Source organism: Silene latifolia, chromosome X, assembly GCF_048544455.1.
Source record: "Silene latifolia isolate original U9 population chromosome X, ASM4854445v1, whole genome shotgun sequence".
NCBI classification, from domain to species: Eukaryota; Viridiplantae; Streptophyta; class Magnoliopsida; order Caryophyllales; family Caryophyllaceae; genus Silene; species Silene latifolia.
The window spans coordinates 272,495,416-272,511,493 of record NC_133537.1 but is presented as its reverse complement, the minus strand read 5'-3'; the positions used below and the strand labels follow the sequence as shown (position 1 = coordinate 272,511,493).

Here is a 16,078-nt window from a genome sequence, read left to right as displayed (position 1 = left end):
GCGAGTAGTGAAATAATCAAATATTAATGCGGCAATAGTGAAAGTAACAATAATTACGGCGGGAGTAGTGAAATTATAAATATTAATGCGGCGATGAAGAGCGATAAATAATAATTACGGCGGGAGTAGTGAAAGTAACAATGATTACGGGTAAGTAGTGAAATGTTATTACTATTGTTTCATTAATAAGAGTAAAGTATTAATAGCGGGAGTAGTGAATTTGTCTCAAAATTTATTTCATCGTAATTTTAGGATATGTTATAAAAAATATATTAATGATAAATTTATGGATTATGCAATTTTAAGTAATTTTATTTAATAAAAAAAAATAATTAATGGTAAGTAGAGGTAGCCCGGGCAAAGCCGGACAACAATACTAGTTACAATAGATGCCAAGAAACAAATACATCAATTTAGTTGTACAATCAAACAAAACATCAAACATCAAAGATCAAACTAAAGCTTATTGAGTTTTTGTGAAATCCAATCCGAGTCAAAGACTAATTCATGGACGACAAAAACATCTAAATAAAGAAGGCTTCATCCGTATTCAATTCTTTAGGGCGATAAAAAGACCCCATCGTTGCTCGCCTGATGCACTCCTCATCAACTTTGCCTTCCAACCACCAACTATGTCCTCATAGTCATACTGTAAATTATAGGCATAGCAATTTCTTAATTTTTCTTAATCATACTGAAAATTATAAGACCGTCAGGTCGAGTTAAAGGTATATAAAATGAAGGAATGACCAAGAACTATGTACGAACCTCAGAGAAATCCGCAATGAAGTCATTCTTGTCTTTCTCAATAGCATCCAGCTCCCTTTGCAGAACTTGAATGAACTAAATACAAAACAAACAGCAAGAAATGATGGAGTTAATTTTAACTATAACCATATACGTATAAATTTATAAAATTGTAGGAACAAAGTGAATAATGTACAAACCTGATCAGTCCTATCCTCCGCAATAACATCGTCAAATCCAGCATCTTTAAGCATCTGGTGGAATTTAAAACCAAGTCATATATATATAAGACTGAAATCAACGCCGCAATACCGAAACTTGACCATTCTGTCAATATTTTGAAAATTACTATGACCTAAGAACAAATTTTTTTTTTTTTTTTTTTTTTTTTTGTAGATTTTGCTATTATTTATCAAATTATTTCAAGGGACCCCATAAATAATTATTTTCGCAGTATTGGAAAATAGAGAGGTTGAGCTTTGCCTGGCCGTATTCCTGCACATCATGGAGATCATAACCTCTCTGCTTGATATAGGTTGCAAATTCAGGAGAAGGCTGGCCACTGCTCTTGCAGTAGTCACTAATCAGAAGTTTTCCTCCCGGCTTCAACCAATTGTAGAATGATCTGAACAGCGCAGGTTTGTCCTGAAAAAAAATAGGAAACACTCCAATACTCTCACTTTATCTGAATTGCATTTGCTATGCTTTGAGCCTTTGGAGAGTTGGAGATATTGGCAATTTACCTGAATATGTAGAATTGTATCTCGGCTGTAGATTACATCAAATGTGTGCATAGGGTAAGTTTTCTTTGTACAATCTGCCACCTCAAACTCAACAGCACATTTGAGACCGATAGCACGCTCAAGGGCGAAAGAGATCATATTCACAGAGAGGTCAATGCCAACAACATCAACATCAAAGTTCTCGGCCATGTAAAAATCGCCTCCACCTATGCCACAGCCTACATCCAGGACTTTCTGGCCAGGCTTCAAGTCAAGTCTTGATACGAACTCTTTAGTCGTTTCTGTTTATTAGAAAATGTATTAGACTGTACTGCATACAAATCTTAGAGCATCAGAGGATTCAAAATGAGGAGCAAAGTACACTATGCGTACCAAGTCCTCCGGTGCTCACATAACCAGAGCCAAATACACGCTCATAACGCAGAATGCTACTGCACTTGTACTGGCTAGTATCCAAAAACCGCTGGAAACCCTTGTCACCCTCAGAGTCAACCTTTTGCCACAACCAGCATATCTGTATTAAGAAAACAGCTCCTACGTACGTCAGCGTGCGTTTCTGGTTTGCTTGTAATTGAAAACAACCACACGAGATATACAAGACCTGATTTTGATTCTTCTTGCTTCTGACATAAGCCCCGATGCATTTGCAGCCAATTAGGGAGAGCTCATACATGTTTTCAGAATCGTCCTTCGAATGTGATTCTTTAAAGACCTGCATCAATGAATGAATGACTAGAAATATTGATGGCATTCAAAATATAAAATTATTATGTTGAGATGAATTTTACCATGCATATTCAGTGAACCAGAAACTATGACAAAAGAGAGAACAGATGGAAGTATAACCTTTGTGTAGAACCTGGGTTCACGGTAGTGAGTTGGATTGTTTTTACGCTTGTGGTCTCCGGATTGATGAAAACAAGACTCCCTGAAGAAAATGAATCCTCCTGGTTTCAACCAACTCAGCATCCTTTCAACCAAATTTTCAACCTGCAATCCCAATAAAGGAGCGAAATGCAAAAACGGAACGTTGCTTAGAAAGCATGTTACTTACTTACATAGGTGCACTACATAGAATAGAAGAAGAGTAACTAAGATGTACTAACGGAGAACATGTAATGAAAAGGATGAAAAATGTAAGGTAAAGAAAGGGCTTTAGATGGCAAATATAATTTATTAACTAAAATTGTACCGAATTTAGCAACCGCAAGCGCAAATGCAAAGCCACACTTCCGAACACAAGAAAGGCTAAAACTTAATACCTCTTGGTCAGAAAGATACATGAGTAGCCAGTTGGAGAATATGATGTCAACAGAGTTTGGTGAAATGTTGAGACTAGGAGATGTAACGTCCGCACACATAAACTTGACGTTTTTGTAATGCCCATTTATCCTTTCATTCTGCAACCAACATTGCATTGCCAAAATGAATAGTGAGATTGAATATGGACACAATGATAGTAACTAAAAATACAAAACTTATACACACTTGATTAAGATAAATAATGTGGTATGTATTAATGAAAAACACGTACCTGCTTTATAACACTTTCAATGAAATCGAGAGCTACAACCTGGCCAGCCTTCTTGGCCAATTCACCAGTAAATCGACCAATGCCTGCACCGAGTTCAAGGACTGACTTGCCTTCATAAGGGGGAAGCAGAGAAAGTACCTGTGTGTAAGAAATTTTGAACAAATATCTTGAGAAGATGTATGTATAGCTTAGTTTTGAATGACGTGATGAGGCGCATTGAGTCGATAAGGCATTAGAGGAAGGAGAAAGGCATACTTTCTACAAGGCATAATAAAATTGCAAGAATGTCCTTTTAAAATTTTAAGGGGTTAGCCGGTACAGAAACCATTACTACAGCCTACAGCTAGGGGGATAATCTCATTACTACAACGGTTTACATTGAGCTAACCAAGAATGAAAGGCGATTCCATTCCAATCTCTGTTCTCGATTCAGTATTAGTCAATAGCCATGTACGGAGGAGTATTAATTATTCTTTCTATGATCTCATTTACACCAAACTACCCATGTAGTTAGTTTGGTCTCAAGTCTGAACCCAAACTAGTGTGTAATATTTTTTGGTTTCGATTTACAAAGTAAAAACAAGGTATCGGAAAACTATTTTTCACAAGTATTTTGACTTTAATCCAACCTGTGACGTATAGACCGACCAGTATCGAACCTGACCGGATTAGATTTTATGAACCGAAGACCAAACAACGGTAAAATATTAGACCATGGATCGAATCATATTTAGATTGGTCCAATCCGGCTTGGACCAAAATAAATGCGCTCACTAGAGACCCAATCATATAATATATTTTCTATTGTTATATTAAGGATTTAAGGTTAGTTTTAGAGTAATAATATATGACTAGTTTAGATCCCGCGCAATGAATGCGCGCTATTTATAGACTTTTTATTTTTGTATTACTTAATCATGCTAAACTAATAGTTCATTAATTTTTCATATTTCACGTTATTATATTTTGAGGGAAAAAATTGAACTGTAAATTATTCAAGAAAACTAAGTAAAATTGAACTGTAAAATAATAGTGGTAACTCATTAATTTTTCATTTTTCTCGTTATTATATTTTGTTTTGAGTAAAAAATAAATTAAAACTGAAAATTAATCAAAGAGGATTGAGTAATGTGCTGAAATACATTTTTTATAGTATTTTTTTATACCAGAACGCTAATGATTTCAATTTATAAATGCTCTCAACTTTTTTATTTGTTATGAAAGTAATCAAAACCAGTTATAGTTTTGTTTATACATTGTATGAATAGTATGAGTTTAGTCATTATCAAATAATAATATCAATAAAAAAATTAATAGTTTATAATCTTATATTATTTATACTCTAATTAAAATATACTCCCTCCATTCAACTTTTATCACCCCACTTCAATATAATACCCCTCACATAAATTGGAGAAATGGGGTGATAATTGTTGAATGGAGGGAGTAATAGTTTAGTGTTTAGTGAAAATTATATAATTTGATGAAAAGATTAATTTTAATGAAAAGAATTATATAATGAAATATATTATAATTATTAATTTCCTTATTTAGTGAATACAATTAAATTATAAATAGCTTCCTTATTTAAGAAGATGTTTTTTGGAGGGAAAATTTGTTAGTTCACCTATTCATTTAGTAAATAGGGGATTATAATAATCACTTATGATTATGAGTTTAACATTATATTATAATCTTTTTTTTTTTTTTTGAGGAAATATTATAATCTTATTTTAGTTAATGAGAGCTACTAAAAACAAAAAAGAGAATGTTAAACCAATACGGAGTAAGACAGTGATGTTATTAAAGGGATGTTATAGAATAAAGATCTTAGTCATAGAGATTCTTAATCCCGTGAATAATTCACAATCCCCTATTTATTAAAAGAATAGGTGGACTCTATCATTTTCCCGCCAAAAAATATATTCTCAATAAAAGAAACTAATAATAATTATGGTCATTCACTAAATAAGTAAACTAACAATTACAATTTAATTCATCTATTACATTTTCATTAAAATTAATCTTTTCATCAAATTATATTATTTTCACTAAACTCTAAACTATATTATTTTAATTAAAATAAATTTATTGATCCTATTATTAGATGATGAGTTGACCCATATTATATATAAAACGATCGTTGTTATTACTTCCGTGACAAAGAAAATTGAAAAAAAAAACATAAATTGAAACTCAGTAGTTCTATGCTATAAAAATATTTTCATTAGAATATATTTTAATTCATTAGTGAATTCTCTTAACTAATTTTCAGTTCTAGCTTTTATTTATTTATCCAAGCAAAATACAATGATGGCAAATGTAAACAATTATAAGGTAACAATATTATATAATTAATTTTAATAAAAATATTAAACTATAAATATCGTGCATAGGGTGTAAACTAGTTAATACTATAAAAATCGGTATTATTCAAGTAATTTAACACGTCAGAGAAAGCAATTCTTCTATTCTTTACAATTATTTAATTTTTCAACATTATTATAAAGTACATAAATGAACTGTTTTTCACTTTTACAAATTCACTTATTCAAAACCTCTCTTACAAATTCAAAAAGTACATTACTTTTTAAAATTTAATTTTTTTTATTCAAAGAAACACGCACTCAGTCGCATTATTATAGAAGGGAAGGGAAAATCGAACGTGAAACCTATTATCCATCTCCGTCTTAACCACTAGATCACTGATACATCTTCAGTAAATACATCTATAATTAAGTATAGTCTCATTAATTTCACAAATTCTCATTGAAGACATGACATATCCGTCACAAGCTGAAGACGGATACCATTTTACCTCACAATGTACCCACTTTTTCTCTCTCTGCAACACTATTCATGTGGTCCCCTTTCTCCACTAACCCATTTTGTTACCATTTTATCTCACAAAATATCAAAAACAAAATCTAGTAAAAATCATGAGGAGACCAATTGCATTAATTTATCTATGGAGAGTAGTATAGTCTTGCACACTAGTATACTAAGATTCTCGTTCGATCCAATGCATTGTAAAATAATAATATAATAATAACATGTCTCTAAATAATACTCCTTTCATACCACACCAATGGTAACATGGTTCTACTTTTTGTGATGAGAAAAGTGGGTCCATGTTACTATTGGTGTGGTATGGAGGGAGTAATATAAGAAGATCATGATAGTAAAGGTAGTTCTTTCTTGAAACTTACCTTTCCTGCCACATAAGATTTCCAAGCTATAATATTTTTAAGCTACAAACTACTACAATGGTAAGCTAGTAGCTTAGTGTTGTGGCTTAAATGCACCATATGTCAACTACTTTCCACAACACTCTTTTAATTAATACATTTACTTATTTTACCTAGAAAATAAAAATTAAAAATATTTAAGTGTTGTTTTAATTGGTAGATTTTTTTCTTGTAGACCTCATTTGAGCTACTAGCTCCAATGAAAACTTACTAATTTAATTTAATTTAGACATGTAAAGTCTTTCCGATGGTTAAGCGGTAAACTTAAAACTTTTTTTTATTTGCAAGCGAGTTAACTTTTCTTTTAACCATTAAAAATGCTCTAATAATAACATGTCTCTAAGAACACACGGTAGAAAAATCGATAATAAAAAAATATGCTAATGTGATAGTAAACGTACCTCAGGGCGCTCTTCTTTATCAAGATCAGCGGCTTGAGAATCAAGCATCATGGACTCAACTGTCAATTCCGTTGAGTGTTCCACCCAGTATTTCTTCATCACTTCTCGCTCTTCCGCCATTCTTATTATTATTATTATCATCCATTAACACAACCATAAACATAATCAAACACGGATCATCGGTAATGTACTTAATTAATAATTATTATCAACAATATGTAACCCAAGATTACCTATACATTTAAATTGATGATAATTGTATTAATAGGGCTTAGTCGATGCAAAACACCGACACATAAATAGTCCATACATTACATTAGTAGATAATGTCATGTTACACAAGATTTGGTATTAAGCCATTTTGTTGTCTCGCATTGTTAACGTTATGTTCATCGTTTTCGTCCATATGTGTTGTATTAGCTTAGTCATTTGTCTCACTTTGTTACGACGTAATTTCCTTAACGAAAGATCTGTTATTCTGTTTTATATTATATTAACGTAAAACAGTCTTACAAATATACTCGACATTTACATTGAAATGAATCAACAAATCTAAAATGTACCTTATTAAGTTAGTTTGATCGGCGAGAAACGAGGGAAAGAAGAAGAAAATAATAAAATAATAAGTTTGTAAAAGGAGAGATTAAGATTGAAGATAAATTTATATGTTTCAAGATGGATTTAAATAAGAGTAAGAAGTTTTCAAATTAAGATCCTTCAATGGCGAGACGAGAACGAGAAAAGGTGCGAGATCTGGAGTTAGAAGATTGGCCTCTCTGATACATGCGAAATGGACCTAATCCACTCCCTTGTAATTGGTAACAGTGCCAATAATGTGTTTGTTTGTTTGTTATGATTATTGAGATGATATTTGTTTGAGTGTATCAATGTTGGTATGGAGAGTGCTGTTTTTATAGATTGATAGCGTTTCATACTCCGATCCTTCCTCCTCGGTCATTTGTTATCTATTTATTTCGTCGCAAGTATTAATGAAATGAGAAAAAAAAAAACATAATGATAAATTAAGAAGTTCGCTCACATGTTTACTTGCTCCATATCGCCTAGCACCAAAACAGACACAGACACAGACACAGACACGACACGTGACGCTATGACGCTATCTCATGAAATTTAGGACACGAGACACGTTAATTAAATTTAATAAAATTTTATAGATAAACATTCGATTTTTTTTAAAGTATTTGATATTAAATTTAAATCAATCTCTTTCGACAGTTTATTTCTCGTCTAAAGAACATCATTCACCCCAAATAATGTCCAAATATCAAGGACCCGCGTCGGACATGTGTCTAAATATATGAAGAAAATTAGACACGGCTTTATAGGCGTGTGTCCAACGAGTATTAGTGTCGGACACGGGATTGTTGATTAAGAAGAGTGTATGTGCTACCTAGGCGTCAATCACATACCCACTTGTTCATTTGTGTGAATCTTAGCAAAAATACAAATAGACAAATACGGAAATGATATATCTCAAATAAAAATAGATAATAATTGAGCGGAATTGAGAGAGTAGAATCTAAAATGAGCGATTGTGGATTTGTTGGTGTTAGTGTATGTGTGTTGTGAGATTGGAGAAGGTGGGGATTCCCCTCTTGCAATTATTTTTGGGTCTAGTGGCTACTATTGCGACTCATGCTGTACATCATATAGATTCCATAGATTCATTTTTATGAAATTATGGCCCTTGTTATCTATGGAACGTTGTTCTCTTCTTTTTTTAAATGTGTTTTCTAGGGCCTTAGAGGCCATTTTATAGGTGCATTATGTGTTTTTATGGTCTACTTGTCTTTTTTCTTCGGAATTACTTTTTCACATACGGACTTTACTCTTTCACATACATTTTTTCATAAAATTTCCAAATCATACCCTTTTCCCTAATCATAATCAAATCAACTCTTTATGCACTTTTCCTAAAAATTATTAGGTCAAGTTTTTAGTGAAATTAATATGCAAACCAATTATTACTATTAATTAGGGTTTATGGGTGGTTAAAGGCACGGTGGTTAGGATGGCTTTCGGTTTCTCTCAGCGCGGTGGCTAGGGATTGGTGACTTGTGTGTTGACGGTGGTGCGATGTGGGTGGTGCGTTGGTGAGGAAAGAGGATGGCTTGAATACGGAGTACTGCAATTGGTTTGGGCCGGTCGACTAGGGGTACGGCTGGATTGCAGTGGGTGGTGCGAAAGGCTGTAGGCTAAAAGTTTGGTTTTTTTAATATAATACGCTGTATTAATAAGTGAATGTATGCTCGGACGATGCAATGATGACTGATGATGATTGATGACAATGAATGATTACACTGATATTGATTACGAGCTTCTTAACGATGGATTGCATATAGCCATTTGAACGTACAAGTTACAACTAATGAATTTAAATTTTTTGCTTGATTATTGTTTATCCAATTTTTAATAGTTTGTTTGGAGCGACGTTTGCCGCGACTGACCAACGTAGGTGACTGGAAATGGTGAACATAAGTGGTGCCTGGAGATGAGGGAAGAGAGGAGAAAATTAATTGGGTGAGGTGAGGGAATAAAAATGATAAGGGTAATATTGTAAAAGACGTATGTGAAAGAGTAAAATTCGTATGTGAAAAAGTACGTCCCTTTTTCTTTTGGGGGAGTAAAAGGAGATTTATGAGTAATTTTAATATAGTGGATTAAATTCGGGGTTATAAGTATATTATTTTTGATCGTTTATGATTTTATTGGCTGAAGTAGTGTTACTCTATCTCTACTATGAATGTAGATGTCATTATGATGCAATTTTTCAATAAAAATATATACATATGACCAGGTTTAATACATCATAAATGAGATATTTCGAAGTACTTAAGAATAATGTCTTCAGCCAATCGATCATAAGAATCCCAAACAAATGACCTAATTGAGAAGTAGCAACACTTTAACCCACATCCTTACAACTCATTATAACCACAAGGCTAGATACAAGTTAAATTTTTGAAATATTTTCGATAGATCATATAAGTTCAAACACTCTTTCGAATTGTGGAGCTTCTCAACCTGGAATCCTGGATACTAGAATTAGGAATTAAGAATTGTGGTCATTGCTAATTTGCTATATATTCCTTTTTCGAATGATTGGAGATTCTTACCTTTGGAGTCTTGGATTCATGTATCAAGAATCAAGAACCATGAACCATAATTCTTTTTCTTCTTATATATGTGTATAATATTATCGAATTATTGGAGATATCATGATTCACGCAGATGGCGCTAAAGTACATTAATAATACTAGCAGCATTATCTCATTTCATAGATTCGGAATCGTTTGTGTCGAGGTAAACTTTGTACGGAGTATATAGTTACACAAGTTATCAGGTGTGAAAACGTCACAATTTGTGACGGGCTCAAAATGTGACCATTTTGTGGTTACATTTTATCTTAAAGTGATAACATTACAAGACACTTTGGGTTAGTTAAGAGAGTAATGAATCTCTCTTGCTTTATTGAAGCGTCAACCATTTTCCGCAGCTCTACACTACAAAATGGGAGATATTTGTCATTGTCATGCCACAAATAAGATACTCCTCAATAAGAAACTATGACCATACTTAGTAAATTAATCACAGCTACAACGTCAATACTTCACTTGAAAAAGAAACAAACAACAATAATGGAGCAAACACTTATTGGGTACAGGTACCATCTTCACATGACAGCAACAAATTTAGGGTGATAATAATGCCACTATCGTTCTGTCCCGGGTAATTGTTGTCCTTTGATTTTGGCATAAAAGCCAAAGAAAGAGGGGGGGCCCAATCACTACATGATAAGTAGAACAAATTGAGTGTGAATGATCAAATTGTTCATCAAGTTCATTCTTAAAATAGAAAGGACAACAATTGACTGAGACGCCCCAAAATGGAATAGGACAACAAATGACCGGAACAAAGGGAGTACCACTCAAATACAAGCTAGTTATAAGGTATCTTGTTATTCACTCTCTCACAACTTGAATGGCATTAGTAAAAACGATGTTTTACAAAAGTCTTACTCTGTACTAGTTAAGCAAGGCTTGGGGGGGATTTAACTGTAAGTTACAGCAGTGAGAAAGGCTTCCAAACAATCAAAACAGGACAGTTGGTTTCATTATTAGAGCAGCAACTTGTGGATTTAGATGATTAAAATCTCAAGGAAGATTAAGACACTTGACCCAACACCAAACTTGCTTTTCCTTTGGGAGAATAATGGGATAAGAATTAATTAATATCACTTGTGTATACAATAAGTCGAATTTCCGAGCTTTTATATTTTGTGGCTACCTACGAATGAAACCCACAACTAATCATGAAATGAGTAAGTAATATCATATAACCGTCTCATATGAGTTACCTTAAAGAGCAAGAGCAAGAGCACGAGCACGACAACTTTGGGTGAGTTTACTCCAGCATGAAAACCGGGACTTTTAAAACCCAGTTGAAGCATTCATGCAACTGGTTAGAAAATCAGAGCTCACTGCCCAGTTTCTAACAAATTACTAATACGTGCACGAAAACATGAGCAACTCACAAAAATGGAATGCTTACGATACCTGCCTTACTGATACAAGTAATTGCAGAAGACATGCCAAAAACAGTTCCAACTGTAACTACGTTGCTTCATAGTAGTATACACTATAAGGCATGGATCTTGTCCTCCATGAAAACCAAAAACAAGCTAAAACAGCCTGTGGCAGGAGAATGACTAGTGTGTTCCCTCGGAAACTGTCCTTTATTACTTTAAGTGATTTTCTTTAGGCAGAAACCAAGTTGCTGCTGTCATTAGACAGCACCAAACCAGTGCTATAAACCAGCACTCTCGAAGAAACACAAGAAAGAGTACAAGATATACACAGCCATCTTAGGAAATAAAATCACCCGAGCCACAATGATAACACAACGACCTCACAAGACCATCTGTTCATTTCTTCTACTAACCTGTATCTTGTGGGTCACATCAAATACAAATGCTGATATACTCAATCGACCAACATCCTACAACTCAACACTAATGGAGACGAGGTACAGAAAGTGGATGGTGGAAAATAAAAAGCAATATAAGGACATAAAAGAATGGGAACAACACTTTGGAATCTATCAATCCAATGTCCAGTTCATAAACTATATCAACTCACAGAACCTTTCCTATAAGCTTGTGGACAACAGGTTTGCAGATATGACAAATGAGGAGTTCAAATCGGTTTTCATGGGTCGACTGACAGGAATAGGACCGAGTGACAATCATGCCCTGGACAATACGACCTATCATGCTTTGCCGAAAGTTGTAGACTGGAGAAAGAAAGGTGCAGTTACTTCAGTCAAGAACCAAGGGTCATGTGGTAATTTTTCTGCTCTTTTGCAACACAAGAGTGCTTACACTTTCTTTTTGTCTGGTCTTTTAGGCTTATAAGATCCATTTCATCTCAACTTCGTGCCTATGTTATTTCAACACTTCACTTGGCTGCATGTTGTGTGCCAACACAACACTACTTTTGAGATTAAGGCTTTGTTTAGATACAAATAACGTAGGTGGGAAGGGGAAGAGAAAAGGGGAGAGGAGGCCAAGTTTGAGTAACATAGATTCATGCCAAACAAAATTGATTACCTGCATTCAAGTTGACAGCAAGAATAATTCTTGCATCATTTGGGGTTGGAAGAAAAGCGTTAGCCAGAAAATAATGCCGACTGGGAGCTTCATGACAAACATACAACTGCTGGAAATATTATGCTGTTATTTCATAAATAATTTCATAGTGTTTGTATTATTCTTAAAATCATCAAAAGCAAACTTGGTGTTTAGTGAGGTGTTTGGCTACCAATGTCTAGGAAAGACCATTGCTCGCTCCATTGAGTCGGATTCACTACATTTTCCATTTTTATGGATAGAAAATTAGAAATCACTTACTTTGAAAGCTCAAAATAGCCTCACAAAAGCAGGTTTGGTCACTATATTTCCTCATCCGCTTGCTTTAATTTATGGCAATTTCCATTTCTACCCATCCTAGTGTCCTACTGTTCACTATTTAGAATATTGTGCGATATGCAAATGTAATGATTTTGACTGAACAGATGGAAAGCTAATTAAGACCTGGGGTTTTACAGGAGGCTGTTGGGCATTCTCCGCAGTTGCAGCAGTTGAAGGCTTCCACAAGATTAAAACTGGAAAACTGGTTTCTTTATCAGAGCAACAACTTGTAGACTGTGATCGCCGCCAAAATGAGGGCTGTGATGGGGGCTTCATGAAACAAGCTTTTCAATACATTAAAAGAAATAATGGTATTGCCGCGGAGAGATACTACCCATACAAAGGAAGAAATGGCAAATGTAACAAAGCCAAACTGAAAAATCACGCTGCTAAAATAACAGGTTATAAGTCAGTAACTAATGATAACGAAAAAAGGTTACAAGCCGCAGTTGCCAAGCAGCCGATATCTGTTGCTATTGATGCTGCTGGATCTGAATTTCAGCTATATAAAGGAGGTATATTTGATGGCTTCTGTGGGACAAATCTAAATCATGGTGTAACTATTGTTGGGTATGGACAAAAAAAGGGTAAGAAGTACTGGCTCGTGAAGAACTCGTGGGGTGCAGGTTGGGGAGAACATGGCTATGTAAGAATGAGACGTGATATAAAACGAAAAACTGGTCTTTGTGGAATAGCTATGGATGCCAGTTACCCTATTTAAGTTCCCAGAGAATTAACATGTCATATGGAGTAGTATTTAAATAAGAAAAGCCAGTGGAAAAACTCAAAAGTAGATTCAACTGGTTAGAACTACAAAACTGGTACATAACTCAACCTGATGACTTAAAGTCACACTGTGTAAATAGATCATGATAGAAAAAAATAAAGCAGTGCACACTGCACACAAAATAAAGTAGTTAAGCTACCAAGTAATTTTTTTGTGGACTACTGGGTAGTTGGTCTCCCTTGCGAAGGTCATAAGTTATGACGGAGAAAAGTGATCATTTTATGATAAAATGTGAATATTTTCTGATAAAGTGATCACCAGTTTACCACCTGCTTATTATTAGAAAATGACCATTTTAGTGGTCACTTTTTATCATAAAATGGTGGTCAAATTTATGTCATCGTAACTTGCGACCACCGCAAAAGAGAATTTGCGGCAACCTAAATATACATTCCATTTGGGGGGCAAAACACCTCTATATGGTCAATGGAGCTCATTTTTAGAAAAATTACTACCAAGTAACAACATACTAGCAATTTCCATCACAAATTGTTGTGAAACCTCGACAGAAACCTTCAATTACTTCCAGCCAAGTCTAGGTTTCACGACAACAGAAACCATAGATGATGGATCACCAAACGTAGCATGAGGAAAAACCAACGTAGATGACAGAGGATGAGGATGAGGATAAGGAACGTAAAACTATCAAAAACTTAAGAAGAGTATGCAAAAAAAAATATCAAGTCACTCCTTTTGCACAAACTTGGAAAATAGGAGACAAAAGAAATCAACTAACTGTTCTAACCTTTTGATGAGTACTAACTAGGTCAGAAGAAAAGTCCAATCGTCTGCTCGAGAGACAAGCTCAATGATCCAATCAAAACTCCCTTTACACTTTGAATATGACAAACATTACAGTTTATTTATCTTAAATGCGTTATTAGTCATTAGTCACAATTTTAAATGTCACAACAACGAAAACCTAACAAATCACTAGAATTGAAACACATTTCACATGAAAATAGTTTGATTACGGTGAAATTTAAGAGACACTCACAAAGCATGAATTTTTCATGTCAACAGCCTCCCTCATTTCTTCCTTGGATTTTGATCTGCTGAACTAAGAGTTTAATTCCGCAAATCTGCGCCTCACAGTGCATGCTAACTGCCACTCACCAACTGAAGCCAACCCCTCAACTACCTTCTGTCTGACCTTAATATATGGTATAAACCCTTTATCTGTCATCATCATCACCATCTTTCCTGCCAAAATAAACTCCTTACACTCCAAGCAACCTTCAACCACAAGCTCATAGCTTTCGAACCCAACATGAGAAGCCTTCCTCTCTAAGAACTCGATCATCTCAGCCGCCCGCCATATCTCCTTGTTTGCTCGAAAAGCTGCTGCTAGTTGCACCAACATTCCTTGCCTAGGCGACAATTCCATCTTCCCTACCATTTCCTTCATCAATGCGATAGCTTTGTCGGTCTTTCTAATCTGACAGAATGCAGCTATGACAGAACTGTAGCTATCAACGTCAGGAATACACTTAGCCCGAAGCATTCCTTTTTGAACCTCAATCGCTTCCTCTAACTCATCAACATTACAAAGAGACTTGATAATGAAGTTACATGTTCCACTGTCAGGACGGTACCCGATTGAGTTCATGTCTAGCAAAATGTCGGGCACTGAGTAACATTCACGTCGGTGATCAATCCAAGCTCTGGAAAGCATAAGGTGAGTCTGAGGAATAGGGGAACAGCCCGAACGAAGAGTACGTTGTAAGACTGCAAGTGTAATAGGGAAAGGTTTTGAACTCTGAAGAGTGTGAAGCAGAAGATACTGATAGGTAACTTTCAGACGCGTATGGGGTCTAACGGACATGAAAGATTGCAACATGTCATCAATTACTCGGGTTCTATCAATTGTGTCGAAAGAGGACAGGAATGCAAAGGGGTTTCGGTTCTTGGAAGATTGTTCAGCGGGTTTAAGGATGTCGGGAATTTGTCCATATGTTCTGTTGGCAACGGCTAATTTGACTGATTTCTCAACTGACTGTAGGGAATCATTCATAGAAATAGTTGAGAATTCGAGGATGGAAGGCCAAATTCGATGACGGTGATGATGATGAGCTCTCAAAGTTCGCGCTGTTATGAAAGCCATGTTAGAACTTTACAGGGTGCAGAAACCAGGGTGAATCAGTGTCGTTCAGAAGTGCAGTTTTCATTGAGACATTTAGTCGAACAGCTTAAGGGCATGTCCAGACACGGCCGAAACTAAAACGTTTAAGCATGAACTACTCCGTATATGTCTTCAAGCTTTGGCGGTCAACGGTCCACACACCACACTAGAACAAAACTGTATTAGATGTAGTATGAGCATTTTGGATTTAATCGTTTTCAGAGCAAGTGGTAAGAGTGGAGTTGATATACGGAGTAAGATACCGAGTAATATAAGGCAATTTTGTTTGGGTAATGGGAGATGTCGTAGCGATTTTGATGCTTGTGATTTGAACCTAGGTCGTAGGGTTGAGGAAAGAAACAACCTACACACAAATTAGACCTTGTTTTTTTTTTACTTAATTTTACTTCTTTCTTATAAGTTCAGTTCAGTTCAGTTCAGCTTTATTAAGTTCAGTTCAGTTCAGCTCTATTAAGTTCAGTTCAGTTCAGCTCTGTTCAGTTTAGA

General features: G+C 35.0%; 3 protein-coding genes across 3 annotated transcripts; 1 reads left to right on the top strand and 2 right to left on the bottom strand.

Annotated features, from left to right (window-relative positions):
* Positions 1-332: 332 nt before the first annotated feature.
* LOC141616773 (phosphoethanolamine N-methyltransferase) lies at positions 333-7,577 on the bottom strand. The gene is made up of 12 exons (XM_074433907.1): positions 7,237-7,577; positions 6,674-6,794; positions 3,025-3,162; positions 2,753-2,890; positions 2,337-2,480; positions 2,092-2,202; positions 1,863-2,004; positions 1,491-1,771; positions 1,231-1,392; positions 948-1,001; positions 769-843; positions 333-649 (listed from the first exon to the last, which is right to left on the bottom strand). Exons 2-12 carry the CDS (start codon positions 6,791-6,793, stop codon positions 551-553), a joined length of 1,464 nt encoding a protein of 487 aa, XP_074290008.1. The 5' UTR covers position 6,794; positions 7,237-7,577; the 3' UTR covers positions 333-550.
* Positions 7,578-11,350: 3,773 nt separating this feature from the next.
* On the top strand, positions 11,351-13,595 carry LOC141616772 (KDEL-tailed cysteine endopeptidase CEP2-like). The gene is made up of 2 exons (XM_074433906.1): positions 11,351-12,036; positions 12,800-13,595. The coding sequence occupies exons 1-2, from the start codon at positions 11,586-11,588 to the stop codon at positions 13,381-13,383; spliced, it is 1,035 nt and encodes a 344-aa protein (XP_074290007.1). The 5' UTR covers positions 11,351-11,585; the 3' UTR covers positions 13,384-13,595.
* A 624-nt stretch (positions 13,596-14,219) lies between these two features.
* LOC141616771 (pentatricopeptide repeat-containing protein At1g06270-like) lies at positions 14,220-15,863 on the bottom strand. Its single transcript, XM_074433905.1, has one exon. It carries the CDS (start codon positions 15,551-15,553, stop codon positions 14,510-14,512), a length of 1,044 nt encoding a protein of 347 aa, XP_074290006.1. The 5' UTR covers positions 15,554-15,863; the 3' UTR covers positions 14,220-14,509.
* Positions 15,864-16,078: the final 215 nt, after the last annotated feature.